General features: G+C 38.1%; 2 protein-coding genes across 6 annotated transcripts in view; one reads left to right on the top strand and one right to left on the bottom strand.

Annotated features, from left to right (window-relative positions):
- INSYN2B (inhibitory synaptic factor family member 2B) overlaps positions 1-3,792 on the bottom strand; it is a 100,404-nt gene extending 96,612 nt beyond the window's left edge. For 4 of the 5 annotated variants that reach the window (XM_089531868.1, XM_089531822.1, XM_089531832.1 and 1 more), the window contains exon 1: positions 3,500-3,792. The gene's annotated coding sequence lies outside the window, so the exon portion shown is untranslated. The remainder of the gene's footprint in view (positions 1-3,499) is intronic. The other variant, XM_089531840.1, reaches the window with a different exon arrangement.
- The window catches only part of LOC149321946 (dedicator of cytokinesis protein 2-like), a 348,354-nt gene that overhangs the window by 207,803 nt on the left and 115,666 nt on the right, over positions 1-24,885 (top strand). The window contains exons 25-26 of the mRNA XM_089520310.1: positions 5,619-5,717; positions 9,370-9,464. Coding sequence (XP_089376436.1) covers positions 5,619-5,717; positions 9,370-9,464 — 194 coding nt within the window. The remainder of the gene's footprint in view (positions 1-5,618; positions 5,718-9,369; positions 9,465-24,885) is intronic.

Raw genomic sequence — 24,885 nt, 5'->3', positions numbered from 1 at the left:
CCAAGAATTCCTTAGCATTGAGTCAAAGCAGTTAAAGCAATCTCAAACTGGATTATTTCTGCAGTGTGTTTTGGACCTGAGTTAGCATGTATAGGACCGAACTGTAGTTCTACATCCAATGCTTTAGTTTTCATTTAGTTGTAAAATTGCTAGGTAAGGAAATAATTATTCCATATTCTTTTCACATCTCTTCCCACATAAATCCCACAGATTTATGCATATGTATTTATGGAAGTGGTTATACTGGGTTGGAAAATAGTACGCCTACCTCATGTTTTACAGATCTTAGTCCCCAATCCTGGAATACTTCGCTTTAATAGGAATTTATTACAATTTAAATAACAGCTTTTACTTGACATAGGCTTTTCTAAAGTAATTATTCATTTCTCAGGTCAGAATAAAGCCCTCCATGTTTATGAGCACAAACTAGGTGAATTGTCATAATTGTAAAATTGTCACCATCATCATCATCGCACCAGCAGCACCATTTTCATTGAGGACATAATGTCAGAGGCATATACCTGAAGTTGCAGACTCTGGACCCCAATGCTCCTAATCTCTGGTTTACTTAAATTTTTACTTGGAAATATGTATGCTATAGATTCCTCCAAATTTTGTGCATCTGCGAGCAGAGTGATGGCCATTAACGGAATTGATTCCCACATTTCCATTCCCATCCCAGATGTGATCTGCAAGATTGGGGCACCCTCTGGAAGAAATTTCATGGCTATGGGGCTTAAGAAGCCAATGTGGCATAGTGGTTTGAGTGTTGGACTATGACTCTGGAGAGCATATTCCCTTCTTGGCCATGGAAACCCATTAGGTGACCTTGGGCAAGTCACATGCTCTCAGCCTCAAGAGAAGGCAATGGCAAACCAGCTCTGAACAAATCTTGACAAGAAAACTCCATGATAGGTTCTCTCTAGGGTCCCCCTAAGTTGGAAATGACTTGAAGGCATAGAGCAATAACAACAAATGGGGGCTTAAGCAGGTGGAAGAAAAAGAAGTCTTGTTGGAAGGTACACTCACAAAATATTGAATGTGAGATGTTTATTAGCTTGGACTGCTGGGTTATTTTGCACAGGTAAGTTGCCCCTACTGCCACAGAGAAATGTATGAGAGAAATGAGGCATCCAGTACTTGAGATTAGCTCTGCTCCAGGTTCACAGATCAATGAACTTGCTCATGATTAGTTGCCTATATAGGATCAACTTTTTCTTCTACCGATTGTGTGTGTGTTGAGGAAACAAACAGGGCATCCACAGCACTCCTACTGTCACAAATGTCTGAATAAGGGCACCAAAGTTAAATCAAGTTAGTGATCAACCAGTATGGACCAGTGTTAACAAATGGCATTATTATACCCATACTTTCCTGACTCCTCCACTCTCTTTTCGAGCTTTTATTTATGTGGCTCTTGTATGTTATTTGAAGTTACTACGGCAACCTGCCACAATCTGGTGTTGTAAAGTATGATGAGATTTTTGGTTGCTAGGTGCTGAAGTTTGCCATCTCTTTGTATAGCCTATGGTATTCTCCCCCAGTCTATTAGAACTGCATATCAAACTTGTAGGTATTGTAGCATACAGATTGAGTCATCTGTTCTCATAGGCTATCAAGCCATATTCAATTTCATCATACAAAAATTTGCCGTGCCTATTTATTTTGTTTCCTCACCATGTAGCTGATACTTTGCATGTATTAAGGCCAACCACTCACTTACTTACTTACCTTCCTTCCTTCCTTCTATTTTCAAGGATGTAATTAATCATATCATCATGATGTATTTCTTGTCAGAGGTCTTTGAACATATACTCAAAGAATATCTCAATTTTCTTTTGACACCTTGTTTCATCTTTAATATTGTACTAATAGATATAAACTCAGTAACATCTACCTTGTCACTTCTCTGGCAGTATTTCACCTTTCCAACATTTTCAGCCAATTTAGTTAATGGACATTGTATTGCTTATAGTTTATAGTCTCAGTTGAGATGATGAAACAGTGTTGTGAATCTAATTATCAAAATTATGCACATTGTCAATTGCATATATTGGGAATATCATCATATCCTCCAAACAGATTTCTTCCTCTTTACATGCTGCTAAGTACTCCCTCATCAGTCAAGTGTTTGCTGTGATTACACTTATTTTTACACATGTTTGACCTAGTTTCAATCATGCATATCAGCATGGTGATTCATTAGACACATTTTAACAAGGCTGAGCACTGCTGAAATGACATGTCAAGATTCCACTTGAACAACTTCATCTCTTTGGACACTTGTTTATTTATTTAATTTATGGGTATCAAAATTCACATTTCTGCTCACATTCTCAGGTGATTTAAAAGGACAACTCAAGACACACCATTATTGATTGATGGCTGTGTTTGCTCAAAGTGCCATCATCCTAGCTTACAGATATTTAAAGGAAATGGAAAAGGTGGCTGTAGCAGAGAGGTTTGCTGTAATTTTTATGTCCAGTTGTTTTCATCTTGATATTTTTGCACTTTCACTCACTTATTTGAATTGTGCAATACCGAAGTTTAAAGTTTTGATGAGTGGTGTTTTTTTTTTCAGGGTAGGGGGCATATTTCAGAGGCTCCAGGTAACCTGGGTACAATGGATGTCACCTGGATGCTCATTCAATTCTTTGATTGGATGAAGATAAGGGTAATAGGTGTGGGTTTCAGAGATAAATGGGAGATGACTATTTGTAACCTTAAGAAACAGTTTAAACTAAAGAGCAAACTGGAGAAAAGGGATCCATTGATTATAAAAGTTACAGTATGGTGAAGTAAGTTTTCAGCAGCAAACCTAGTGCTAATTTGTCTCATCTCAAGCAATCATTAATCAGAGATTCAAAATTAAACAGGAGAGCCATCATTTTAACATACTGACATAACTGTTTTCCTAAAACAAAGCATGTCAGCTGTTAGTTTACACTGTTCCCATTTGCAGTAGTTAAGGCTGTGCACACAATACAGGGCTAAATGCATGTACAAAGCTGCAATCCACAGCTAGCCCGATTTTAAGAGTTAGCTTTCACACAGAGATTAACATTTCTAAAATAGTTTTAATTCTTTTGAATGGTACCATCACCAGACTATTAAAAATGCAGCTCATGCCACAAGGATTTTATGACAGGGAGACAGAGAGGGACAGACACATTCTGAAAAGCTTTCCGACACCATTAAAGAACTCAAAATGTTTTTAAAAGCATTATTGCATATATAAGGAATTCCATTTTCTACAAGTCATTATGCACCTTCCCCACCTCAATTTATACTAGCAATAAAATCAGGACATTGGAATAACAAAGCCGGTTGCAAAACAATTACAATTTTAGGTTGTTTTAGCCAGGCAGCTGACATTCTCTCTGTCACACACAACATTTGTCCTTTAAAGTTAACTACTACAGGAGGAAAACCAAAACTAAACCTAAGCATTTTTTTATCTGAGAAGAGCATCATTGACAAAAGCCAAACAAATCCTTACCTGAAAGATCTGGGATTACCTGCTGGAAATACCTCCTTTTAAACTCCCACAGATAGCCAAAAGCTCTGAGTAGCACAAATGTTACTCCAAAAACAGGAATAAGTTATTATGGATGCTGTAAATTTCACTGTAAATATGCCAGAAGTGTACTGGGTCTGCTCACGTAGGAATAAATAAAAAAAGCAGCACCATCTGAATAGAAGCTACGATATGAAAGTAAAAAAGACCTCTAGTGGCAGTAACCTGAAGTTAAAGAGGCTTCTTTTCTTGCTTTAAGTGGTAGACAAAATGGTTGGGTCCCTCAAACTGCAGACAGTTTACAGTGATGTGTGACCTTGTTCTCGTTGACATCATCAACAAATCATGGAGTCAAATCAGATTTCTCCAGCCTCATTGCATATGTGAATAAAGCTCTGGTTGGAAGGACTGAGAGTATGTTGGAAGAAGCAGAATGTGAACTGATAAGTGAGATATGAATCCCACATGACTGAAAGATGCTCCTCCTGTCTTGATTTTGAGTGTGTTTCTGTACACACATGTGTGCCTCCATGAATACATAATTTCCTACACTTACCAAAAAGCTAATTATTAAAACAAAATTAAAATTCCATCAAAAAGAAACTTTCTTTAGTTCTAAAATCCCAGCCATGGGTAGCCCAAGGAAAGATGACATTTCATCTAATGCCCTCAGACAGTTCTAAACTCATTAATTAGAGAAGGAAGAACCTTTGGTTTTAGTTTGGTCAACTTGCAAGTTAAATATGCTGAGGACTGCAGTTTAAAAGACTGAAAGAAACTAACAGGGTTTAACCTGATGTAATTAACATTTTGCTCAGGACATACTTGAAATATAAGCCTTTGGCTATTTAAAAGATGACTATAGGAATTAATTTGCAAAAAGTATCTATGCACTCTATCAGTGCTCCCCCCCCCCCCCACTCCACATCCATGGATCTAAAAAGGTGAATGGAGCCTATAAGAGTGTTAAGAAAGCTGTAGGTTGTTCAGTATCACCCCTTCAGAGGTTATATAGGAGATTCATCTGTATGATTGGGGGAAGGGGTTTTGGCTTGTGGTGGCCTCGTGGATTTTTTTTACCATTTCAATGAGATTTGGCAAAGGGTCACTCCCTTCTCTGTAGCAAGTTTGGGCATTGAGCCAGATCCGTTTATGTAGAATGGGTAGACTTACCCACCTGCAATGGGAGATTACTTTAAAGGGTCCTGAAAGGCATCACTTCCAGGTGGCCGGAAAGGGTACATAGAGCAGTTCATACTGCACTGGAGCCTATTATCCCTGCCATTCCCATGTTTTGCTAATAGTGTGGCTGGGCAAGATATCAGTTGGCAGGTGGGCAAACTGATTCATAGGATTTGATCTTTCTGATGAACCAAAATTCCATTGGATTTGTAATCAGTATAGTTTTCTCCCAACAACATGTGTGTTGTTGTTTTTCTTCCTGTCCCCCCCACCCCCAACCCCACTGGAGCACATCTTGCTGCCAAGGGTGTAAATTTTGAACAGGTTTCCTAACTGCTTAATTCTTAAATTACTTAGCTCTCTTTTTCCCTTTTCCCCCTTTTCTTCTTCCCCTTCCTTCCTTCCTTCCACTAGATTTTTCCCTATCACATTAGCCACAGTGTAGGCCACTGGGTAATTTAAAATTAAAATGCATTAAAAGCACTACACAAATAGGCTTCTCCCCCTCTGTCTGAGACAGTCTCAGCTAATGTGGCAGGATCTTTCAAATATCTCTAGGGAATGAGTTTTCTCTTCAAATAATTACTCTTCAAAAACTTCACAGTAGCTTACATCAGTTTAAGAGATTTTTTAAAATAATGTTAAATTTGTATTTGATTATGAAGATATCTCTAGCAAAACACTGTCACTTCTTCAACAAGACTACTCATTTTGAATGGTGCAGGTCTTTGTAAATGGCAGTTTATGCAGCTTAGTTAGAAACACTTTTTTCTGTTCTACCATCTGTGTTGATTTTTCATAGTGGACTTTCCAGACATTGTAGATATCTCTTGGTACCACATAATGTAAGCATGTTCTTCTGCCTCATGTAACCCAGCCTAGATATGCATATCAACCTTGTCATTCCTTTCTCTTATAGAGCCATTTTGTGGCTTGCATGACAGCAATCTTGAACCAAATGGATGACCAACATTACTCTTCCTACATTGAAACTTTTCAGACAACCTCAGAGCTAGTGGTAAGTTGCCATATAAATAAGAGCAAGCGGTTGTAGGTTTGTACCCAGCCAACAGACCGTAAGGTTCAGAACATGATGTTGATTAATTTCTATTCATCACCAGTGCTGGCTTTTGATTTCTTGCAAGACACCACAACATGCTTCTGCCTTATTTTACCGCTAACCACCCTCAAGGAATTTTTAATTTTTTTTTTAATTTTTCATGTTTAAAAATACAAAAAAGAAATATATAGTAGAAGATTAGCATGGCCCCTGCAGAATTTTATAAAAAACCAGAAATGGACTACTGGCAACGTCCAGTTTAGTATTTGGGGAATTTGTGTGGCCCACAGCAGATTCCAAGGTAGACAAGTGATCCCTGATCCTCTGGAGCTTGTCCATTCTTGATCTGAATCAATTAAATAAAAGGAATAAGGTGTTTCTAATATTTGCCCAAAATAGCACACAAAAATATTAGAAAGCTATAATATTCTGTGCTACATGGTCTGAGGTTATTTTATTTCTTTTTTTAAAAAATCTAAATAGGCATTTTAAAAAATATTCCCAAAATATTGTCCAAAAGTCTTTTTTCCACCTGAAAGTAAATTGTTGTTGTTTTGTGCCTTCAAGTCATTTCCAACTTATGGCAACCCTGAGGGGTTTTCTGGGACTAAGAGTGTGTGGCGGGGTACAAACCGCTGCTTTGTGGCGGTCTGCCGCCGCCGCCGGTAGATCCGTGGGGGAGCCGGAGCCTTCAGACGGTGCGGCTCCCGCGCGGACCGAAAAAGAAGCTCCAAAATGGAGCTTCTTTTTCAGTCGCGTTTGTGACGTAGCGAGGCGCCAGGGGCACACTCGCTACGTCATAAAGGCTGCGACACGTACGGACGCTCAGCGTCCGATACGTAAAGATTGCGGCGCCCATGTGGAAGGGGCGCCGCCATCTTGTACGTATAGGATACGTACGAGGGTTAGGGGGGTGCGGAAGCACCGCCCCTTCCTAACCCTAGTACGTATCCTATACGTACTAAATGGCGGTATGTATCCCGCCTATGACTTTTTTTTCATATACGTATCAGAAGAGCTTGGCAGAATATGCTACAGCCAATGACATCTATTACATCTTATTGTTTGGGCAACTGAGGGTACAACAATATTCTCCCTCCCCCCCCAAAAAAAAATAATAATAATGCAGTAATGGGTTATGCTATGTGACAAATAACATTTACCCATTACAATTTACTTTCAAAAGCTTCTGTGGTGTAGCAGTTTGAGTGTTGGACTACAACTTTGGAGATCAGGGTTTGATTCCCCACTTGACCATGGAAATCCACTATGGTGACCTTGGGCAAGCCATACACTCTCAGCCCTAGAAAACCCCTTAGGATTGCCATAACTTGGAAATGACTTGAAGGCACACAATAACAACTACAATTTCCTTTCAGATGGGAAAAAAGGCTTTTGGATAATATTTTGGGAATATTTTTTAAAATGCCAATTTAGATTTTTTTTAAAAAAAAGAAATAAAGTAACTTCAAACCATGTAGCATATTGCATAATACAAAGTATTATAGCTAAAGAGAGCATGTGCTATAGGGTGGCAGCAGTCAGCATTAATGGTAATGAATTGTTTATTCAATTTTTTTTTATTTCTACCTCCTCTTTCTCTTAGTATGGGGCCATGGTTTGGATGTGTTTGTAAGGAGTTGCAAAACCAAGTAATTTTTCAATCTATTGCCACCAGGAAGAAACAAAACTGAAGGTGGTATTTTTCATAGAAAGCTCCCTACTGACAAAGGATTTTAACTTTCTTGATCACAGGAACCAATAAATAGCTGACTAGCATTCACAGAGAGGAGGTTTATGAAAAGCCCTTGTGTAAAGTGTAAAATATAAAGGAGGTCATGTACTTTAAGGGAACTTTGCTCTGTCATAGGATTATGCATAGCATTCAGAGATAGTAAGGCAGAATATGAGTCTACCACTAATTTTTGACAATGCCTTTGGGGAAAACTAGATGATTTCCTGACTGTTCTCTCTGTTAGAGGTCAAAATATCTGTCCTATGACAATCGAGTACCCTGCAGCCTCTGGTACACCCTTTAAGCTTGCCTCAGGTGCAGTGCAGTGGGGACAGTCTTAACAGTCTTAAAGTGAGTTCCAGTTGCCAATCTGCTTGGTTTCTGAATGTGGAATGAAGAGGTTATTTGCCTGAGGCAGCAAAATGCCTTGCTGACCCAAGATTTGAAGAAGACATTTTTAGAAATTACTTGGGTCTGCTTCTCAAGATACACCACTGCATCCAGCGATGATCTCCTTCTCCCTGATCAGATACAGACAAATAATAATATAATTTATTTATATTCTGCCTTTTCCTTGCGTAATCAAGGTGGATTACAAGCAAACGTAACAAAAAGTTACAGATACAAAGTACAAAATAACCCCCTAAGGCATGCTTATCCTCTTACACTGCTGTTCCATACCAGGATCACCTCCATTACATCTTGATTCATTTTTAACTTTTTCTCCCTCATTCACTTCATCACAGCTCCCAAAGAGTGATTCATGGAAGGCACAACTGCTCCCTGGATGTTTTGCAGAAGATATATAGATTTAAAGATGTATAGAATCTAATGAAATTCATCTCTACAATACCACCTGAGTTCTGATTCAGAAAAATCAAAGAAGCTATATCAATGTCTTGTCCTTTTCAGCATGGTTTATAGTACAAACTGTCATGGCTGCATTCTAGGAAATGAATGTTAGTTCACATAAAAGTTCTGCCTTCATGGTCTCATTCTAAATGGTTTCAGTGAAGTACTGGGGGATAATTTCAGGGGATTCTTCAAACTGGATGCTAAGTTTGGACAGGTTACTTATCAACTCTAGGTAAACTGAGATGTCCAGACGAACAATAAAATGCTGTTTCCCCCTGTTTTGAAACCTCCCTGTTTAAACGACACATGTGGACAACATGGGGGGAATCTGGGACAAAGATGTATCCTGGAGCTAAACAATGAACAAAATAACCTCTGGTTTGTTCCAGTTCAAGGTGGAAATTGTGGACTATTGTGCCAGCATATAGACTGATGTGGAGACAGGGAAGGGCTAGCACAATTGCTATCCATAATATTTTTGTCACCCGCCTGCAAATCGATCTCACATGCACACAAGTGGTCAGCTGCACCATTGCAGACCCCCCCGCCCCATGAAGTGAAATAATGACCAACATAGGGTGTCCTCAACAATACAATGGATTTGAAGATGCTGGCATATGGGCAATATGAGGTAGATGATTGGTAGCTACTGTTGGTGCATTCATGCACATATATGCATGTGTTTGTGGCAGAAGAAAAAAATAATGTAGCAGCGCAGTGTGTACTCATGAATGCCCTGTTTTGGCAGGCCCATCATTTCAGACTATGGGGGCTGGTGCAGATTGCCCATGGGTATTCAGCCTGTTTGCCTTTAATTTCCTCTAAAGTTGAGAGTCTGTGACTTGACTGAGGACACTCAGTGGATTTCCATAGCTGTAGAGATTTGAACCCTGGCTTCCAGAGTTGTAGTCCAACATTCAAAGCACTACACCAAGCTGTCTCTCTTCACTTTCATATGGTAGCCATATTCACTCTAATATGAAGGATGTAAATTCATTCTGATATATATACTTTTTGTAGGACTTTTTGATGGAGACTTTCATAATGTTTAAAGACCTTATTGGAAAGAATGTCTACCCATTGGACTGGATGGCCATGAGCATGGTGCAAAACAGGTAATCAAAACAAATCTACAGAGTAGCTCTGTTCATTTTTTTATCCTCTTAAGTTAAACAGAAGACAGCAATGTCTGTCAGGCCACAGGGCCGAATCAATTTAAGATTGAACATATGGAGATGGTGTTTAGGTGTTTTTATATTGCCAGGAGACTGCATCCAATTGCCAACATGTTATGAAGAGATGCCATCAGGACCACAATCTTGCTCAAAAACCTGCTCAAATCCAAACATCTTATGCTTAAAACTCTTCAACCAATCCAGGGCTGTAAATATTATGTAGGAAGAGCTGCATTTGGCAAAAGGAATCACTCTCAACTTTGCATTATATCTTCTAGGCTTTGTTTTCTATTTTTACCTGTTAATGTACTCTGGCTTGTTTATAGGGTAACTGCTACTGGTGTGTGAACTCTGATGAGTTTGATGAGTTTAAAAATGTCTGAAAATACGGGTTAACACCAGAACCTGATCCTGATACCTGTTGCATGAGGCAGAAGTGGCTGTTGGTCAAAATCACTTTCCTCTTTATCTGTTTCAATTGGAATAAAGCTGACATGAATAATAAGATGAATCCATTTTCTACTTAATCTTTGAATATTTTCTGATTAAGTGTCTCATTTTACAAATGCACATTTTGAGGTTCACTTGAATGTATAATGGAGTGCCAAGTGATGAAATAGATATAAGCATAGTTATATAGACTAATACCGAGGATGTATGAAATGCTATTAGAGGCTGAGTCTTCCTTATCTGAAATGCTTGGGGCCAGAAGTGTTTTGGATTTTTGATTTTATTTATTTATTTATTTATTTATTTATTTATTTATTTATTTATTGGATTTTGGAATACAAATATACATAGATAATGAGATATCTTGGAGATGGGCCCTACCAAGCCTAAATTAAATTATGTTCCATATAAACCTTATATACATAGCCTGAAGATAGTTTTATACAATACCTTTTAATAATTCTGAGCATGAACAAAGTTTGTGCACACTGAACCATCAGAAGGCAAAGGTGTCACTGTCTCAGTCAGTCATGAAAAACATTTTTGTGTCTTGGAGTATATTTCAGATTTTGGAATTCTGGATAAGGGAGACTCAACCTGTTCAAAGTTGGTAACAGAATCAGGTGAATCACTGTGGGCTTGCCATAATACCTAGCCGAACTCTTACACTTAACCATGGAATGTTCAAAGACTGAGATATTCATATGGTGGCTATTCCTTCATCAGAAGCTGTGAAAAGATGTCTTATGGACATTAAGATCCTTAGATTTTAGATCTTTATTTTAGTGAAAGTGAACAGCATGAACAATTTTTAGTAGAAAAGTTCTTCATGCCACTCACTTCTACTGAAATAGTAATTTATTTTTATTTTCAAGATCCAAATCACATACATGCATTCATTCATTCATACAAACAATCCCCTTCATTTATATACCACTTCATACTGAACTAACAGTGTCTAAGCAGTTTACTGCTGTCAGCTAATTGCTTCCAACAATCTGGGTACTCATTTTAGCAACCTCGGAAGGAGGCAAGCCTGAGTCGAGCTTGAGTCCTCTTAGCTAGGACTAAACTCTCAACCTTATGGTTTTTGAGTGAGTGACTGCAGTACAGGCATTTAACCACTGCACCATGCACACACACACAGACAGGCACGCAGGCAAGCACATATTGTAACATGTTATCTGGAGGGTGCAAAAACTGTAGTTAAGGTCAAGGTAAAGTAGGAAGAGAGTTAATTTTGGGCTTTATCTTGCTTGAGGCAGGCTGATTGGACAAACAGATGGGGTTCAAGAGAAAAAGTCTTTCACTCAAACAGGTCTTTAGTCAGAGTTTTAACAGGCTTCTTACTTTCTGTACAATAATTAAAGCTTAGTGGCTCAATGAGATGGATAAATACTCTTATGTCAGGGACATAGTGATTTATTTTCATTTTCAACATCCAAATGACATACATACACGCACACATGCACACACAAACAGGCAGACACATATTATCTTGGTGTATTTGCTAGTAATTCCCCTCACTTATCCCAATTTTCCATTTCTTAAGTGCATGTAGCAATGTTTTAGTGTCCTGGTACATTTTGAATTGGAAATTGATATGCATGTGGGAGTTGACTTTTCATGCTTTTGCAATCCTCCTTCCACTTGCCTCAGCATTATTTCTCCCTTGCCAATATGTCCCCAGGGAAACTGGTCACTCTGTCACAGAGAGAACTATTATTTAAAAAAAAAACCCTCTCTGTAGAACTTTAACACTATTTCACTATTGCTATAAGCTGCTGTTGTGGTATTGCTGTGTTTTTCTTGCATAAGACCAATTCTTACATACATACACAAACTGTATGCGACTGGGAGCGTGTCCATCTGACACTGGAAAAAAACATTTTTTAAAAAAAATGCATTAGTGCTATAAACCGTTGTGATAGCACAGTATCACTGTTTTCCCTCAGCACAATCTCCCTCTCCCAGTGTGTGTGTGTCCTCCCACAATCCCTATGTGAAATGTGGCACTGGAGGAGGCTGATGATGGGGAGACAAGAAGTGTGTGATGATCTTGTTCCAAGGAAAAGCACAGTGATGCCACTATAGCAGTTTATAACAATAGAAGTACAGTTCCTGAGAGGTTTAAATGAATGAATGAATGTAAGGAGGCACTGAGGAGAAAGTAAAGCAGACCATTTTCATGCTGAATTGCTTGACCAAATCCATTTGTAGTTTGGGAGGTCTTGGTTAACAGTTCTTGCCTGGCCTTGGTAATATGCTACTTGTATTTATGATATATGTTTTGTGAGTTGATGGTGCAGTCTCTGGATGAGATCCAGTGCTTTAGTTTTAAGCTCTTTACTATTTCCAGTTGTTTATTCCACCCCTTTGCCATTCAGCATGGAATATTTCCACTGTATACCCAAGCTTCTGCTGCTTCTCCTCCTTTTTCTTCTTCCTCTTCTTCCTCCTTTTTCATTTTATATCCACCTTTTCCCCAAAGCCTGAGGTGGCTTACACATTAAAATACAATATAGTTAAAACATACACAAGATTAACATGAAAATGGAATTAAACTGCTAAAAGCATGTAAAAAAATGTAAAACATGCAGTTAAAATTATTTTCAATGTTTTTAAAAAGGTAAAATAGTAATAAAAACAATATAGCACCTTCATACACACACACACACACACACACACACACACACACACACACTTCTGTTTTCAAATCTTGTTGGAATAATGAAAGTATTTGCCTATCCATGGAAGGATGGCAAAGTGGAAGCCACTATAGGCTCTCTAGGAAGGGGTGTCTGCAGCCAAAGAGATCCTATTTCATGCCACCACCAGTAATGCCTATGAAGATGGTGGAAATGAGAGAAGGGCTTCATATGGGCAGGCTCATATGGGGAGATAAAGTCTGTCAGACTACCTGGGCCTAACCCTAAGAATCAGCCTTCTTCTCAAGGCTTCTTCTCTGTTGACATGATGAAAGGAATATAATCTGCTATTTGTAGGATCCAACAGTGTTTAAACAAATTATTTGTTTGGAATGTAGCTCCCATGCAACACTACCAAGCACTGGGAGTTGTGCTGCACTTCCAACATATGCTCACCTCATTCATTTAAAAATGAATATAAATATTACAAAAACACCTTAAATTTCCAGTGATCCCACCTTCAGAATGCTGATAAAAACATGGAGCATTTAGCATTTCCTCATGGTTTTGAGGGTGCAAGCAAGGAAGGAATAGGTGACATAAGATTCTGCTAGCAATATAATCTGCAGACTGAATTTAATTTGACGAGAGTCTTATTTTAGTACTGTGAATCATCTCCTGTACTTGGAACAGAAACACCACTACAATTTACATGTGGGGGAAAAATCTACAAAAACACCCACACAGTCGATAATGCTTGGGTGTGAAAACACTGGTGTGATAGCTTGTATACTCATCTTTGTGACTGTGTTCTGTTATCCCAGAAGTCTGAATAAACAAACTGACCAGTCAGATGATGAGTCAAGCATCTCCAGAATGCAAATGGGTGTTAAACAGCTTCTAGTAAATTCAAGCCCAATTTACCACTTTGCTTTTTAAATTACCCACAACCCCGATAGCCTTACCCAGAATCAGTCTCTTTGCACAGGGTTTCTTATTGGGCAGAGTTTAAACAACAACAATAACAACAACAACAACAACAACAAGCCAGCAGCATGCAATAATTAACATTGGTAGGCTCAACCGGAGTCAACCCCTTCTGAATTTGCCCAAAGCCTACCCAAAATGAGTCCTCCTGTTTGGATGGCAAATTGATCACCTTAGAACAACATATGCTGTGGGGGGCCATACATCACATCTGCCTCAAGCTAGGGAAGGAAAGAATATTCCAAAATATTTGATCCACATTCCAAAAAGGGAGTGCTAGAAAATCTCTTAAGGACAATTCCTCATCCATAGAGAATCTTTGCAGGTTAGGCCTTTTATTTATTTTATTATTATTAAACATGATTTTCTACACACACACACACACACACACACACACACAGTTTTCTGTGCAAAAAACAAAAACAAGAATGGGGGGAGGGGTTAATACAGACAGTTCTTAAGCTACAAAATATGTTCAAAGGCTGCACAGTTTTGTCAAACTTACAGCAAAAAGAAAATTACTAAAATTGCTTGTTGTTTCCTTTGAGAACAAATTCAGCTAAGATTTACGTCTTTATCTCAGGTGCACAAACCTTGTGGTCCTGCTCTTTTTCTTTAGTAAGTTATCTTGGACTTCATGTTGGGAGAAATGTGGAATAATTAATTAATTAATGACTGCATCCTTTTTCAAATGATTTTAGTGCAAAATGCAAATAATAATAATAATAATTTAAAAATTCTCCCCTCATTAGTGACTGATGTCTATACAGTTCCACCATTTAAATTGCTGGAATCTAGGACATCCACTGGCAGTAGTGTCACTATGGGTGTGCAGACTGCACCAGGTGGCATCACTGCTCCTCAAACTTCTGCCTTTTGGCAGAACTGGGCTTTGCCATTAATCTGTGTCCCTTTAAAATGCTGAAAAGGTGGGGGGAGTGATGTCAGGCTCAGTGGGAATTTTTTAAAAATTTTCTTTAAAAATACCACCTTTTACCAAATTTTCATTTCAGCCACGTGAACCTATGTATATGTAAATGTATTTAGGCTGTGCATATGATATTGTAATTCAAAGGAATTATGATTAATGAGTAACATTAGTACAAAAACTTTTCTAACGATTCTGTGTGGGTATGGGTGATACCATGAATTACTGGAGCAGATGATACCAACCTTAGTGATGCTACTGTCCACTACCACTTGTGGGGGGAATGCATGCCTTGTAATAAGTCCAATCATTGTTTCTTGCAAGCTTTTGGGAACACTTCACTGGCTTCAAAGCAAAGCATGCCTCTCTGCCCCTTATATCAAAGGGACATTGATTTGTTTAAAGACTGCCACTGCTAGAAAGTAGCATTTTTGGCTATTTCTGGACTGCAGTGTATGTGAATGCAGATGATCATATGCATGGATGGAAATACAGAGGGCCTTGGAAGCATCTTTCTTGGTTAAATTCCAGCAAATCCACTGAAATGAATCAGCCCATTTCTATCAGTCCTCGGTGGTTCTGTAGTAGCAAAGCATTCTAGGAGTAAACAGTGGTTACTTTGGGACCAGGCAGTATCAACAATAAAAACAAAGTCTACCTGTTGTTTGTAGTCCTGTATCGTTCATATGACCCTAGAGCTTATTTGCAGCTGGGAGTTTTGAGAAATTCAAGAAACACCAGTCTCACCATTCTGCTGGAAACAGATCTCTTCACTAAGTCGACAGTTTTCAGAATTTCTTCTGTTGCTCATTGAGATATGTCTTCAAACACTAAACCTGCTTCAGTTGTTGCTGATGCTTTATTTGTTCCATCCAACTTACTTGGAAACTGACAATCAGTCCAGAGAATAGACAGGAGATGGACTGCAGGCAATGGTGGTAGGTGATCCCAGTCTCAAAGTGGCTCCACATTTTTGGTCAGAACTTTAAAGGAGCCAAACAAGGTGGTGAACTCTATCCCAAAATTCTTGCAGCACTTACATAGCTCCTTTTTAATTCAAACTGAAACTCAGAGTGGATTCACTGCCCTGTGGATGACAGAACCACCAGCTGACTCTGAGTATAGGCCCTATCTATCATGACTATAAGCTCTTTCAACTAACTATAGGACCTGTTCACAGCTAAGGATCATTGGCTAAAACAAAGAATTCCAGGCTCATTGTTTGCCTCTTCTGCACAGCCAGGGTCAGCTAACTTTTAGTAGTCAAGAATCCAAACAGGGCTATGTGTGTCTTGGCTATGTTTCTGTTCATAAATTGATCCCTAATTAGTTTTGTATGAAAAATCCCATAGGCAGCAACTATTAGCCACTTGTCTCATGCATCACGGAAAGAAAAAAAATTAAAATATTTCAAGAAATGAGTTTTGATTATAACAAGCAGACCTTCCTGCAGACATTTCTCCTGTATTCTGATGCTTGTCACCACTTGGAATATATGTCTGTAGAGGTTACAAATCTAAATCAGGTCTTTTAAAATACTTTCATGACTTAACTGTCCTTTCCATCTTAGGCTGCTCACATCTAAATTGCTCAGCACAGCTAGAACATGTCAGCTTTTGCATTATTTATAGGTACAGTATTTTTAATTCTACAGAGCAGTGAAAACACATTGATCCTAGCATCATTCTCTCTTGGGATTATTTTATAGTTAACACTGCACCGATTCCTGGCACCACGTGTGAGCTTATCCCTTCTGTCGTGTCTGCATTGCCACTCTATTGACTAAAAATCCTTGGTTGCAATTCAAGGCAGGCACTTAGTAAAGTTTGTTACTGCTAAAAATGTTTTCAAAATCCATACATACTTTTTTAAAAAAAATCACCCTTCCTGGAGATGATACAGAGTGAAAATCACAGACCAACAGAGGTGTTGCTCTAGCCATATAATGAATTTTCTGTTTCTACTATGTTGAGTTGTCCTGTTCATTTTTTCACTGACAAATGAAAAATATTCAGCATTTAATACTGAAGTGTTGGTCCTAAAGCAACTGGAGAGACATCTGCTTTATAACACCCCTTTTAATTTAGAGTTTCTATTTGAAGACTATTACTGTCCTACTTTATTTAAAAATCTACTGAGGCCTAATTTGGCTTGGATCAAATAAAGCTCCCACATTAAACAATAGTTTGTTCTTTGAATGAAAGAGAAGGATTAAGTCCAGAGGCCCTTTCACACTACACAGTTATAGCACTATGATCCACTTTACCTGACATGGCTGCATTCTGTCGAATCCTGGAATTTATAGTTTGGTCAGAGCCACTAGAGGAGTTCTGTGGCTGAGAATTCTAAATATTCCTCCTACACTGAAAATCCCAGTGTTGCAATGACAGTTAAAGAGAGAATCATAGTGCTATTATTGTGTAGTGTATAAGGACCCTGAGTAATTGCTAGATTTAAATTTGAAATAGAGTGAAAAACATTTTTTTTTCTTTTGTCTCAGCAGCCCTCAGTGTAATCTGCAATCTGCTTTGTACTCAGGAAAGTCTAATCTTATTGGCATTGTGATCTTGTTGTTAACTGCCTTTATGTCGACTTCAGCTCACGATGACCTCTTGAATGTGACACTTCCAAGTGCCCCCTGCCTCATCCTCAACTGCTTTGTTCTGGTCCTACAGGCTCCGAGCTATGGCTTCCTTGATTAAATCTATCCACCTAATATCTGGTCTTCCTCTCTTTCTGCTACCCTCCACCTTTCCTATCATTATTGTCTTTTCTAGTGATTCTTGTCTTCTCTTGATGTGTCCAAAGTACACCAGTTTAGTCACCCTGGCTTCCAGTGAGAGTTCAGGCTTGATCTGCCCTAGGACCTATTTGTTGTTTTGTTGTTGTTGTTGTTGTTGTTGTTGTTGTTGTTTTTGACTGTCCTAAAAGATCTTACTCAGAAATAAGTCTTATTGAGTTCATTGAGGCTTATTCTTGGGGAAATGGTTGTTTATTAATCTTTGTCTTCAGTACAGGGGCCCAAGATGGCCCATGATATAATTTTAAAACAGATAACCATTAGAGCACACTGAAGTTATAATATTAAAATAAAATTATATGAATTATGATATTAAGCAAGTAACCAAATTAAATATATATTATTTTTTAAAATACTTTGAGCAAAGAAAAATAAAATGCATTCCCTCCTGTCTGTGAAAGACCCAGCCTAGTCAGTAGCCAAAGGAATGCCCGAAGAACGAGGCTGCTGGATTGTTGGTTTAGACTGCAGCAGAAAATTTGTTCTGAGTATGTATATATATACAAATGGGATTATGCATTAGTCTTTTAGCTATCCCCTACATTCCATCTGAATACTACTGATAACCACACATTTTGGGGCTTCAACTTCTTCCCCAGTCTTTTTTATTCTGGCCACCGCCGTAGCTTGAATAACATCCAGAATAAGACACTGTGGAGAAAGCAAAAGTTTGTGTACCTCTTCTGGGTTCTATAGCGCCAATCATAAAGGAATATTACAAGCACACAATAACAATTTAAGTCGTGTATTTGTGTGTGTGTGTGTGTGTGTATGTGTGTGTGTGAGAGAGAGAGAGAGAGAGAGACAGACAGACAGACAGACAAACAGACAGACAGACAGAGTATACACACAAAACAACCAATAATATATTTTAAATTGAACACATACCCAATGTCCCCAAGGTTCCATGCATTCAATGAGCTGCCAGTGCTGATCTTGACTGGAGAAATAGTTTGTATGAGCTGCTTAGTCAGGGTTGCTAGACTGGCATTTTTTTTAAAAGCCAAATTCCAGAAACCTGACTTTTTAAAAATTTGGTTGGCACCAGAAAATTAATTTGGATTTTTGGGTTTTTCCTGGCTTTTTTACATGCTGCAATTATCTTCATGAAAATTACATACCACCCCTTTTCTAAATAGTTTTCCTTTAAGATAAATATTTTGATCAGTTACAATTGGCAATATTTGAATTTCTGCCAACAAAAAGAGTCTGGGTAAGCACACTCCAGAGCTGCACACTGAACACGGTGGACAAGCAACATGTACAGAGCAAGGGTGGGGCTATGCTTGCCATCCAGTTTGTCTGAATCTCATCCTGAATTTCTGAAGTCAAAACGTTTGGCCAAGCATGCCAGAGCTGCACTCACTCCTTTTCCCTCCTTCTAGTTTGTCTTGGACCTCCAAAGTGTTTGGATGTCAATTTTAATCATACTGTAAAGTAATAACATTTTATGGTGACACACTGTAACACATTCGGCTGTTTTATAAATCATTTATTTGCAACAGAATATGAAAAATACATTAAAATTTGTTTGGCTTTTCCCCCTAGTATTACTTGGCTATACTTTACAGTTTTGATCTGGCAACACTGCTTAGTAGCATAGGAAACAATTTTGGATGCAAATCTTGAAACCATTATTCAAGAGGGAAAGGACCCAATCCAGCACCTCCTCTCCTTTCCATCCCTCCTCTCTTCCTGAATTCAACTAGTAAGAACAGCCCCACTTTTAGAGTTTCCCCACCTGCTGGGTCAAACCAGTAATTCACAGAGTAACACTTGCTCTGAATTCTGTAACCTTTTTATTAGTCCTGATAATCATACTGCCCTACTGTGACTTTTAGAGTTTCACTAATGGCTCAATAAAGACAACCTATGATTTTTGTGCATATGGTGCAGTGCTAAAGTATTTCCTGCAAATCTAATAATCCAGCACATGTGGACCTCAAAAGACAGCAGATGTTTTATAGGATTTAAAACTGAAACAGAAATGTTTTTACTGGAGAGCTTTTCTTGCTTCTTTAATTGACAGATTCTGCTTATAAGCTGTACACCAGAACTTTAATGCAGTGTCTACAATGCCTGTTTGCAAAAGCATCAGTGTAGGACCACTATTTATTTATTCTTAATATTTTTATATTAGATTTTTTAATGCTGGATACTAAATTATTAGTCAGTAGTAAGCAGTTTATGTTACCCATTTCCTGCAGCACATAGAAGCCTAACAGCCCAATGTATGGTACTGAGTTTGGAATGAAAAACAGTTTGAATATAATAATAATAATAATAATAATAATAATAATAATAATAATAATTTATTTATATTCCACCTTTTCCTGGAAGAATCAAGGTGGATTACAACAGAAATGATAATAAAACAATTAACAATATTACAACATAGAATAAAAATACAAAATACAAACAAATATAACTGGGGGAGAGTCACAGGGAGCCATCTCCGGCCCCTTCCCCGCCTCTCTCCCTTGTACTGATAGTTCCACTACCTAAAATCAGCATGATGTACAAACTGGCTGCAATGGCTGGAAACCCCCACAAAGTGTAGAGAAAGGAAAGTGGCTTGGACAATGTGGGACATGTTGAGAAGTAAATGCAAACCATTTGTGTTTATAAACATCAGTTTGGCACATCCCACTTTTGAATGTATTTATTTTAAATATCTGTAACCTGCTTTTTCATCAATATAGTGCTTCTAAAGATAATTACTGGTAGAAAATAAAGAAGAACACACAATGCATTTAAAATATTTCAGTTTAGATTGCTCCCTGATCAATAGCCTGTTCTCTCCCTTCCCTTTTGATTTCTTATTCTTTTCCCTGCAACAGTTAATCTGGTGGCTGCTGGTGTTTTTTTTTCTTTTTCTTTTGAGTCCTCAACTCCCCTTTAGGTTTCTCCTCCCCGAAAGATTTCTACTCTAAGCTGTCTTTTACCCAAGCCACCGATACCTGCACTCTCTGTGTTATTGATTCTGGTTGCCTAATAAGCAGTGCCATTTGAAGCTCAGACCCTTTAAATACAGGAAATGTTACATCAAATCAAAAGTTGAGCATGGAGCATTAAGCAGCAAGACAAAGGGAATAAGCATTTTTCTCATCCTCTTTTTTTTTTTTTTAAGCCCAAAATGTAAAGGTTGCTCTTGCACCTACTCATCCGAAATACAGTGGCTCCTTCTTATCCATTGGGGGTCAGTTCCAGGATCCTCTGAGAATAACGAAATATGTGGATGCTCAAGTCCCGTTAAATATAATGGCATAGGAAAATGGTGCCCCTTATTAAAAATGGCAAAAATCAAGGTTCACTATTTGGAAGTTATACTTTTTGGGAATATTTTCAAGTCATGGATGCCTGAATCCAATGATAAAAAACCTGTAGATAAAGAGGGCTGACTGTACAGCTGTCTTGATATTGTAGAAGACTATCGCATACCCTCTGGCTGTCCCAATTTTTCAACTGGATTTAAAATGTCCTGGTTTCTCCCTCCTCCTCCCACTTCCTCCCTTTGTCCTCAGCTTATTTCAGTTGTTCCAAGTCAAGTTCAAAATACAAAAGTAGTTTTCACTCAGTTAACTCAGCAAAGAGGAGAAAGGGGCATGATCTTGACTTTCCCAGTAGAGTCAGGTAAAAGCAAACAGCTTCAGCTTCTCTTAGCTTATGTATTTTTCACATTAATAACTTTTGCCATCTTGTCCGCACTCTGCTCTTGTTTGCCCACACATGTTCCATGAACAGGTGCAAGATTGCCATCCCATCAATTTCACCCAGTTTTGTCAAGAAATCGGAAAAGCTATCCATCTCAATATGGGCATTTAACCTGCTCTGAAAGGCTTAAGAGAGCTGCAAATTTTTGCTAATTCTGACAAAGAAACCAGGACTGAGTAGGAATTTTCAGCCCCTGGTGAAAGGGATGAATGCCTCCACAGAATTCCACACTTGGGAGGGTCCACTCATAATCCTGATTTACCCAAAAAATTAATCATAGAATCATAGAGTTGAAAGGGATCCCAAGGGCCATCCAGTCCAACTTCCTGCTATGCAGGAATACACAATGAACGCACTCCTGACAAATGGCCATCTAGATGCTGTTTAAAAACCACCAAAGAAAGAGACTCTCTGAAGCAGAGTATTCCACTGTCAGGTAGCTCTTACTGTCATGAAGTTCTTCCTAATGTTGAGGTGGAATTTATTTTACTGTATTTTGAATCCATTACTCCAGGTCCTGTTCTCTGGAGCTGCAGAAAATGTACGTGGCCCATGTTTCCCATCAAGTCTCTCTCTCTCTCTTTATTCTGAGTAGATTTGCAAGTTCATCTTTCATGGTTTTAGGATTCTGTGCTCAGATCCTTTATTCATCCTAAGCTCTAGTTGCACAGAAGAGTTCTTCCAAAGTAAAGTCCTCTTGGTGTGTTTTACACACAGCTGTTTGCAAGCTTTTCTAAGTGTATAAATGATGTCTGAACATGAAATATGAAGTAGGCTTTGTAAATCATGTGTTCTGTTGTGTATATAATTCTGTTTGCATGATATTGTCTCCTAACCTAACATTAGATACATCACTTAGAATATTTAGAGACAACAAGCTTCTTTTTTAAACAAACAAACAAACAACAAATACATTGCATTCTGACTTTATTCCTGAGTAAGTTGTTCATTTTCAATGAATGCATCATCAGGAAAACAATAGTTAAACCCATTATGCATCTGACTTTGAGGGAGAATGTGCTGATTCACTAGAAACCTCTTTCGTAGTACTCCAATAACAGCTTTGAGGTGGTGAGTGTATTGCCTCCCTATGCACAATACATTCTCAGGCGGCCTCTCTTTCTCTCTCTCTGCCTCAAGGTGAAAAATTAAAGTTAACAATGCAAACTCAGCACTTTCTTTATCTCTTTCAATATTTTTTCAATAGGAGAGTCAAGTGTAAAGGCAGCATCCTCTTGCATTTACTGTATCTGAACAAAGCTCAGGGAGATGAAACGTATTTGTATTGGCTTGTAATCCTTTATGCTCTTATCACAGTGGATGCTTTGCCTGAAGGAAAACAAATATGTAATACACTTTTATATTTTGGGACAGTGTGTTGGTAGAATGGAGGACAAATAGTACAATTCACAGAGAAAGCATTTGTCGTATGGTCTTTGTGTTACAAAGGGAGTTATGTTCTCCCTTCAAAAAGCAGTATGTAAAGCCCTGGAGAACTATGAGATGTTATTTGATTCATTACATTTTGGAAATCTGGGTGAGGATCCAAAGAATCATGAAAGTAGTTTTGTGAGTCCAGGCAAGCTTTAGACTTGTTCTTCTCAAATAGCATACTCCTGTATGTCAGATGGTAAACTGCTTTTGAAAGTGAGGTTATTTAGTTACATGATCTGTAATCCTATATGCGATTTACAAGGAATTGAGTCTCGTTGAATTCTGTTCAGCATACTTGTATAGGGTTGTTTTGCACATGGCTTTTAAAAATTTATTTCTATAGTCAAAAGTTTTTTTCTCTCCAAAAATTCTTACAATAAAATCAAAATCTTAACAAGTCTTTTAATAGGAAAAAAGTGATTTTTTTTTTTTTTGTAGAAGGAGATTTACAGTTAAGATTAAGATGATGTATCCAGAAAAATACAATGGTTACTCAGATGTAGAAACACAAGTCATAATCCAAAGAACCACAGCTGTATGCATGCAGGTTGAAAAAGAGTTTGGGGCAGGTGTTTCTCAAACATTATTTCTCCATTCACCATAGTACATGGATTTTGAAATGGAGTATGTTTGTGTTTCAAAAATAACTGTGACATGGCCACAGGGACTAACCATTCAAAAAAGAGAAAGATACCAGCAGTACCAGTCAACTAACACAAGTCCTTCCATAAGCCTAAACAGCTTCTTTAATCCTAACTCTTGTGATGATCAAGAATATATGTTCTATTGTACCATATAACTGCCACACACACCTAGATAAGATATGATAGCCAAAAGGAGGTGAAATTGTGGCAGTCATAGTTCCCAGAGATGGAGAAGAAAATGCAATTCTTTTAGGAATAATATAAAGTTCAAAGGTTAGTGGAAAGGACTTATTGTTTGTGGAGGGAGAGAGAAGCTGGCTCTTGGTGGCATTTGCACCTTTCAAAAAATCAGATAAATGAACCTAAATTAGAATGGTATGGCAGACAAGTACTTAGTCTGTAAAGTATTTTAGGAAAACTCGAAGTCACAAAATTGCATCAGTGTTATGAAGGGAAATGGTTGCTACTGCACTAACTGTCAATATTCAGTTACTGTCTCCCTTGAGATGCATGTGACACTGCAGTGAATATATTGTTATGTGCTGCCAAGTTGACATTGACTTATGATGACCCTACAAATGAGAGACCTCCAATAGCCCCTGTAATCAACTGTCCTGCTCAGGTCTTGCAGATTCAGAACTGTGCCTTCCTCAATTGAATCAGTAGTGTGATCGTCCTCTTTTCCTACTGTTTTGCACCTTAGCAACCACAATTGTCTTCTCCAAAATGTCATGTTGTCCCATGATAGGGTGAAAATTATAAGTGGGCACATTATTGAGAGGAAGAATTTGTACTTCACTTGATGTAAGACAGAATGTTTTCAATGCTGTTAAATTGCAATATCTTTCCAACAGAAGCATAGCCTTGAAGAAAGATTCCTTGACTTCATGAGATAAAATTATAAAGTGAATGGGTTGAGCTTTTTAAAATGGATAATATTAAAAGGAATTTATGACCAGTTGATAGCAAGTGAGGCCTTTCGATACAAACGCCAGTACTAGGGAGAAGAAAAGGACTGGATTTCTGGACATGGAAAAAGGCACATCTTGAGCTAGTTCAAGATAATTTGCAATATAGATGCATGCTATTATTCCATCCAGTAATGAGGGAAATATTTTTTTTTAAAAAACCCAAACAACCTTAAGTAAGCTTCCTCATTCTACACTGGTTGAACTGATATTGGTTGTATTGTTCATCTGAATAATTCAACAGATACTGACATTGCTAGCTGCCCCATGCTGAGAGCATAACCTTTGCCACCTTACCTCACCATGGGTTCATCAGCTAATAAAGTATCCAAAACAAACCCAAGATTAATGCAAATGTGAACACGCATATTGTGTGCCCATACTGACCCTCAGAAAATTTTGTAAAAGCTAAAACAATCAGGAAAAGCTCTAGCAGTGATTATAATATTTCAGTTTTACTATAGTAATGCTAGTGACAAGTGAGCTGCCCTTGGTTTTGTGTGGAATAAGGTTCCACCTTGTAATGGTGGTGCATTGCATGTTAATCGTACTGTCTATGAATATACACATCATTGCAGTGCCTCTGGAAACTGTCATTTGGTTTGGTATCACATAAATGCTAAACAGTGCACAGCTTGGGCAGTCTCCAAATCTATTTCTTCACACAACAAATATTGCTTTGTAAATGAAATCTCCATTTAAAAAGTATCACAGTAAAGGTCTAACATTAAGTACAGTCAGCTCTCCCTACCCATGGATTTTTTATTCATGGATTCAAGCATCCATGG

The sequence above is a fragment of the Sceloporus occidentalis genome, unplaced genomic scaffold (assembly GCF_023333645.1).
Source record: "Sceloporus occidentalis isolate IW3139 unplaced genomic scaffold, rSceOcc1.0.p SCAF_1, whole genome shotgun sequence".
NCBI lineage: Eukaryota > Metazoa > Chordata > Lepidosauria > Squamata > Phrynosomatidae > Sceloporus > Sceloporus occidentalis.
This window is presented reverse-complemented; position numbering and strand designations above follow the sequence as displayed.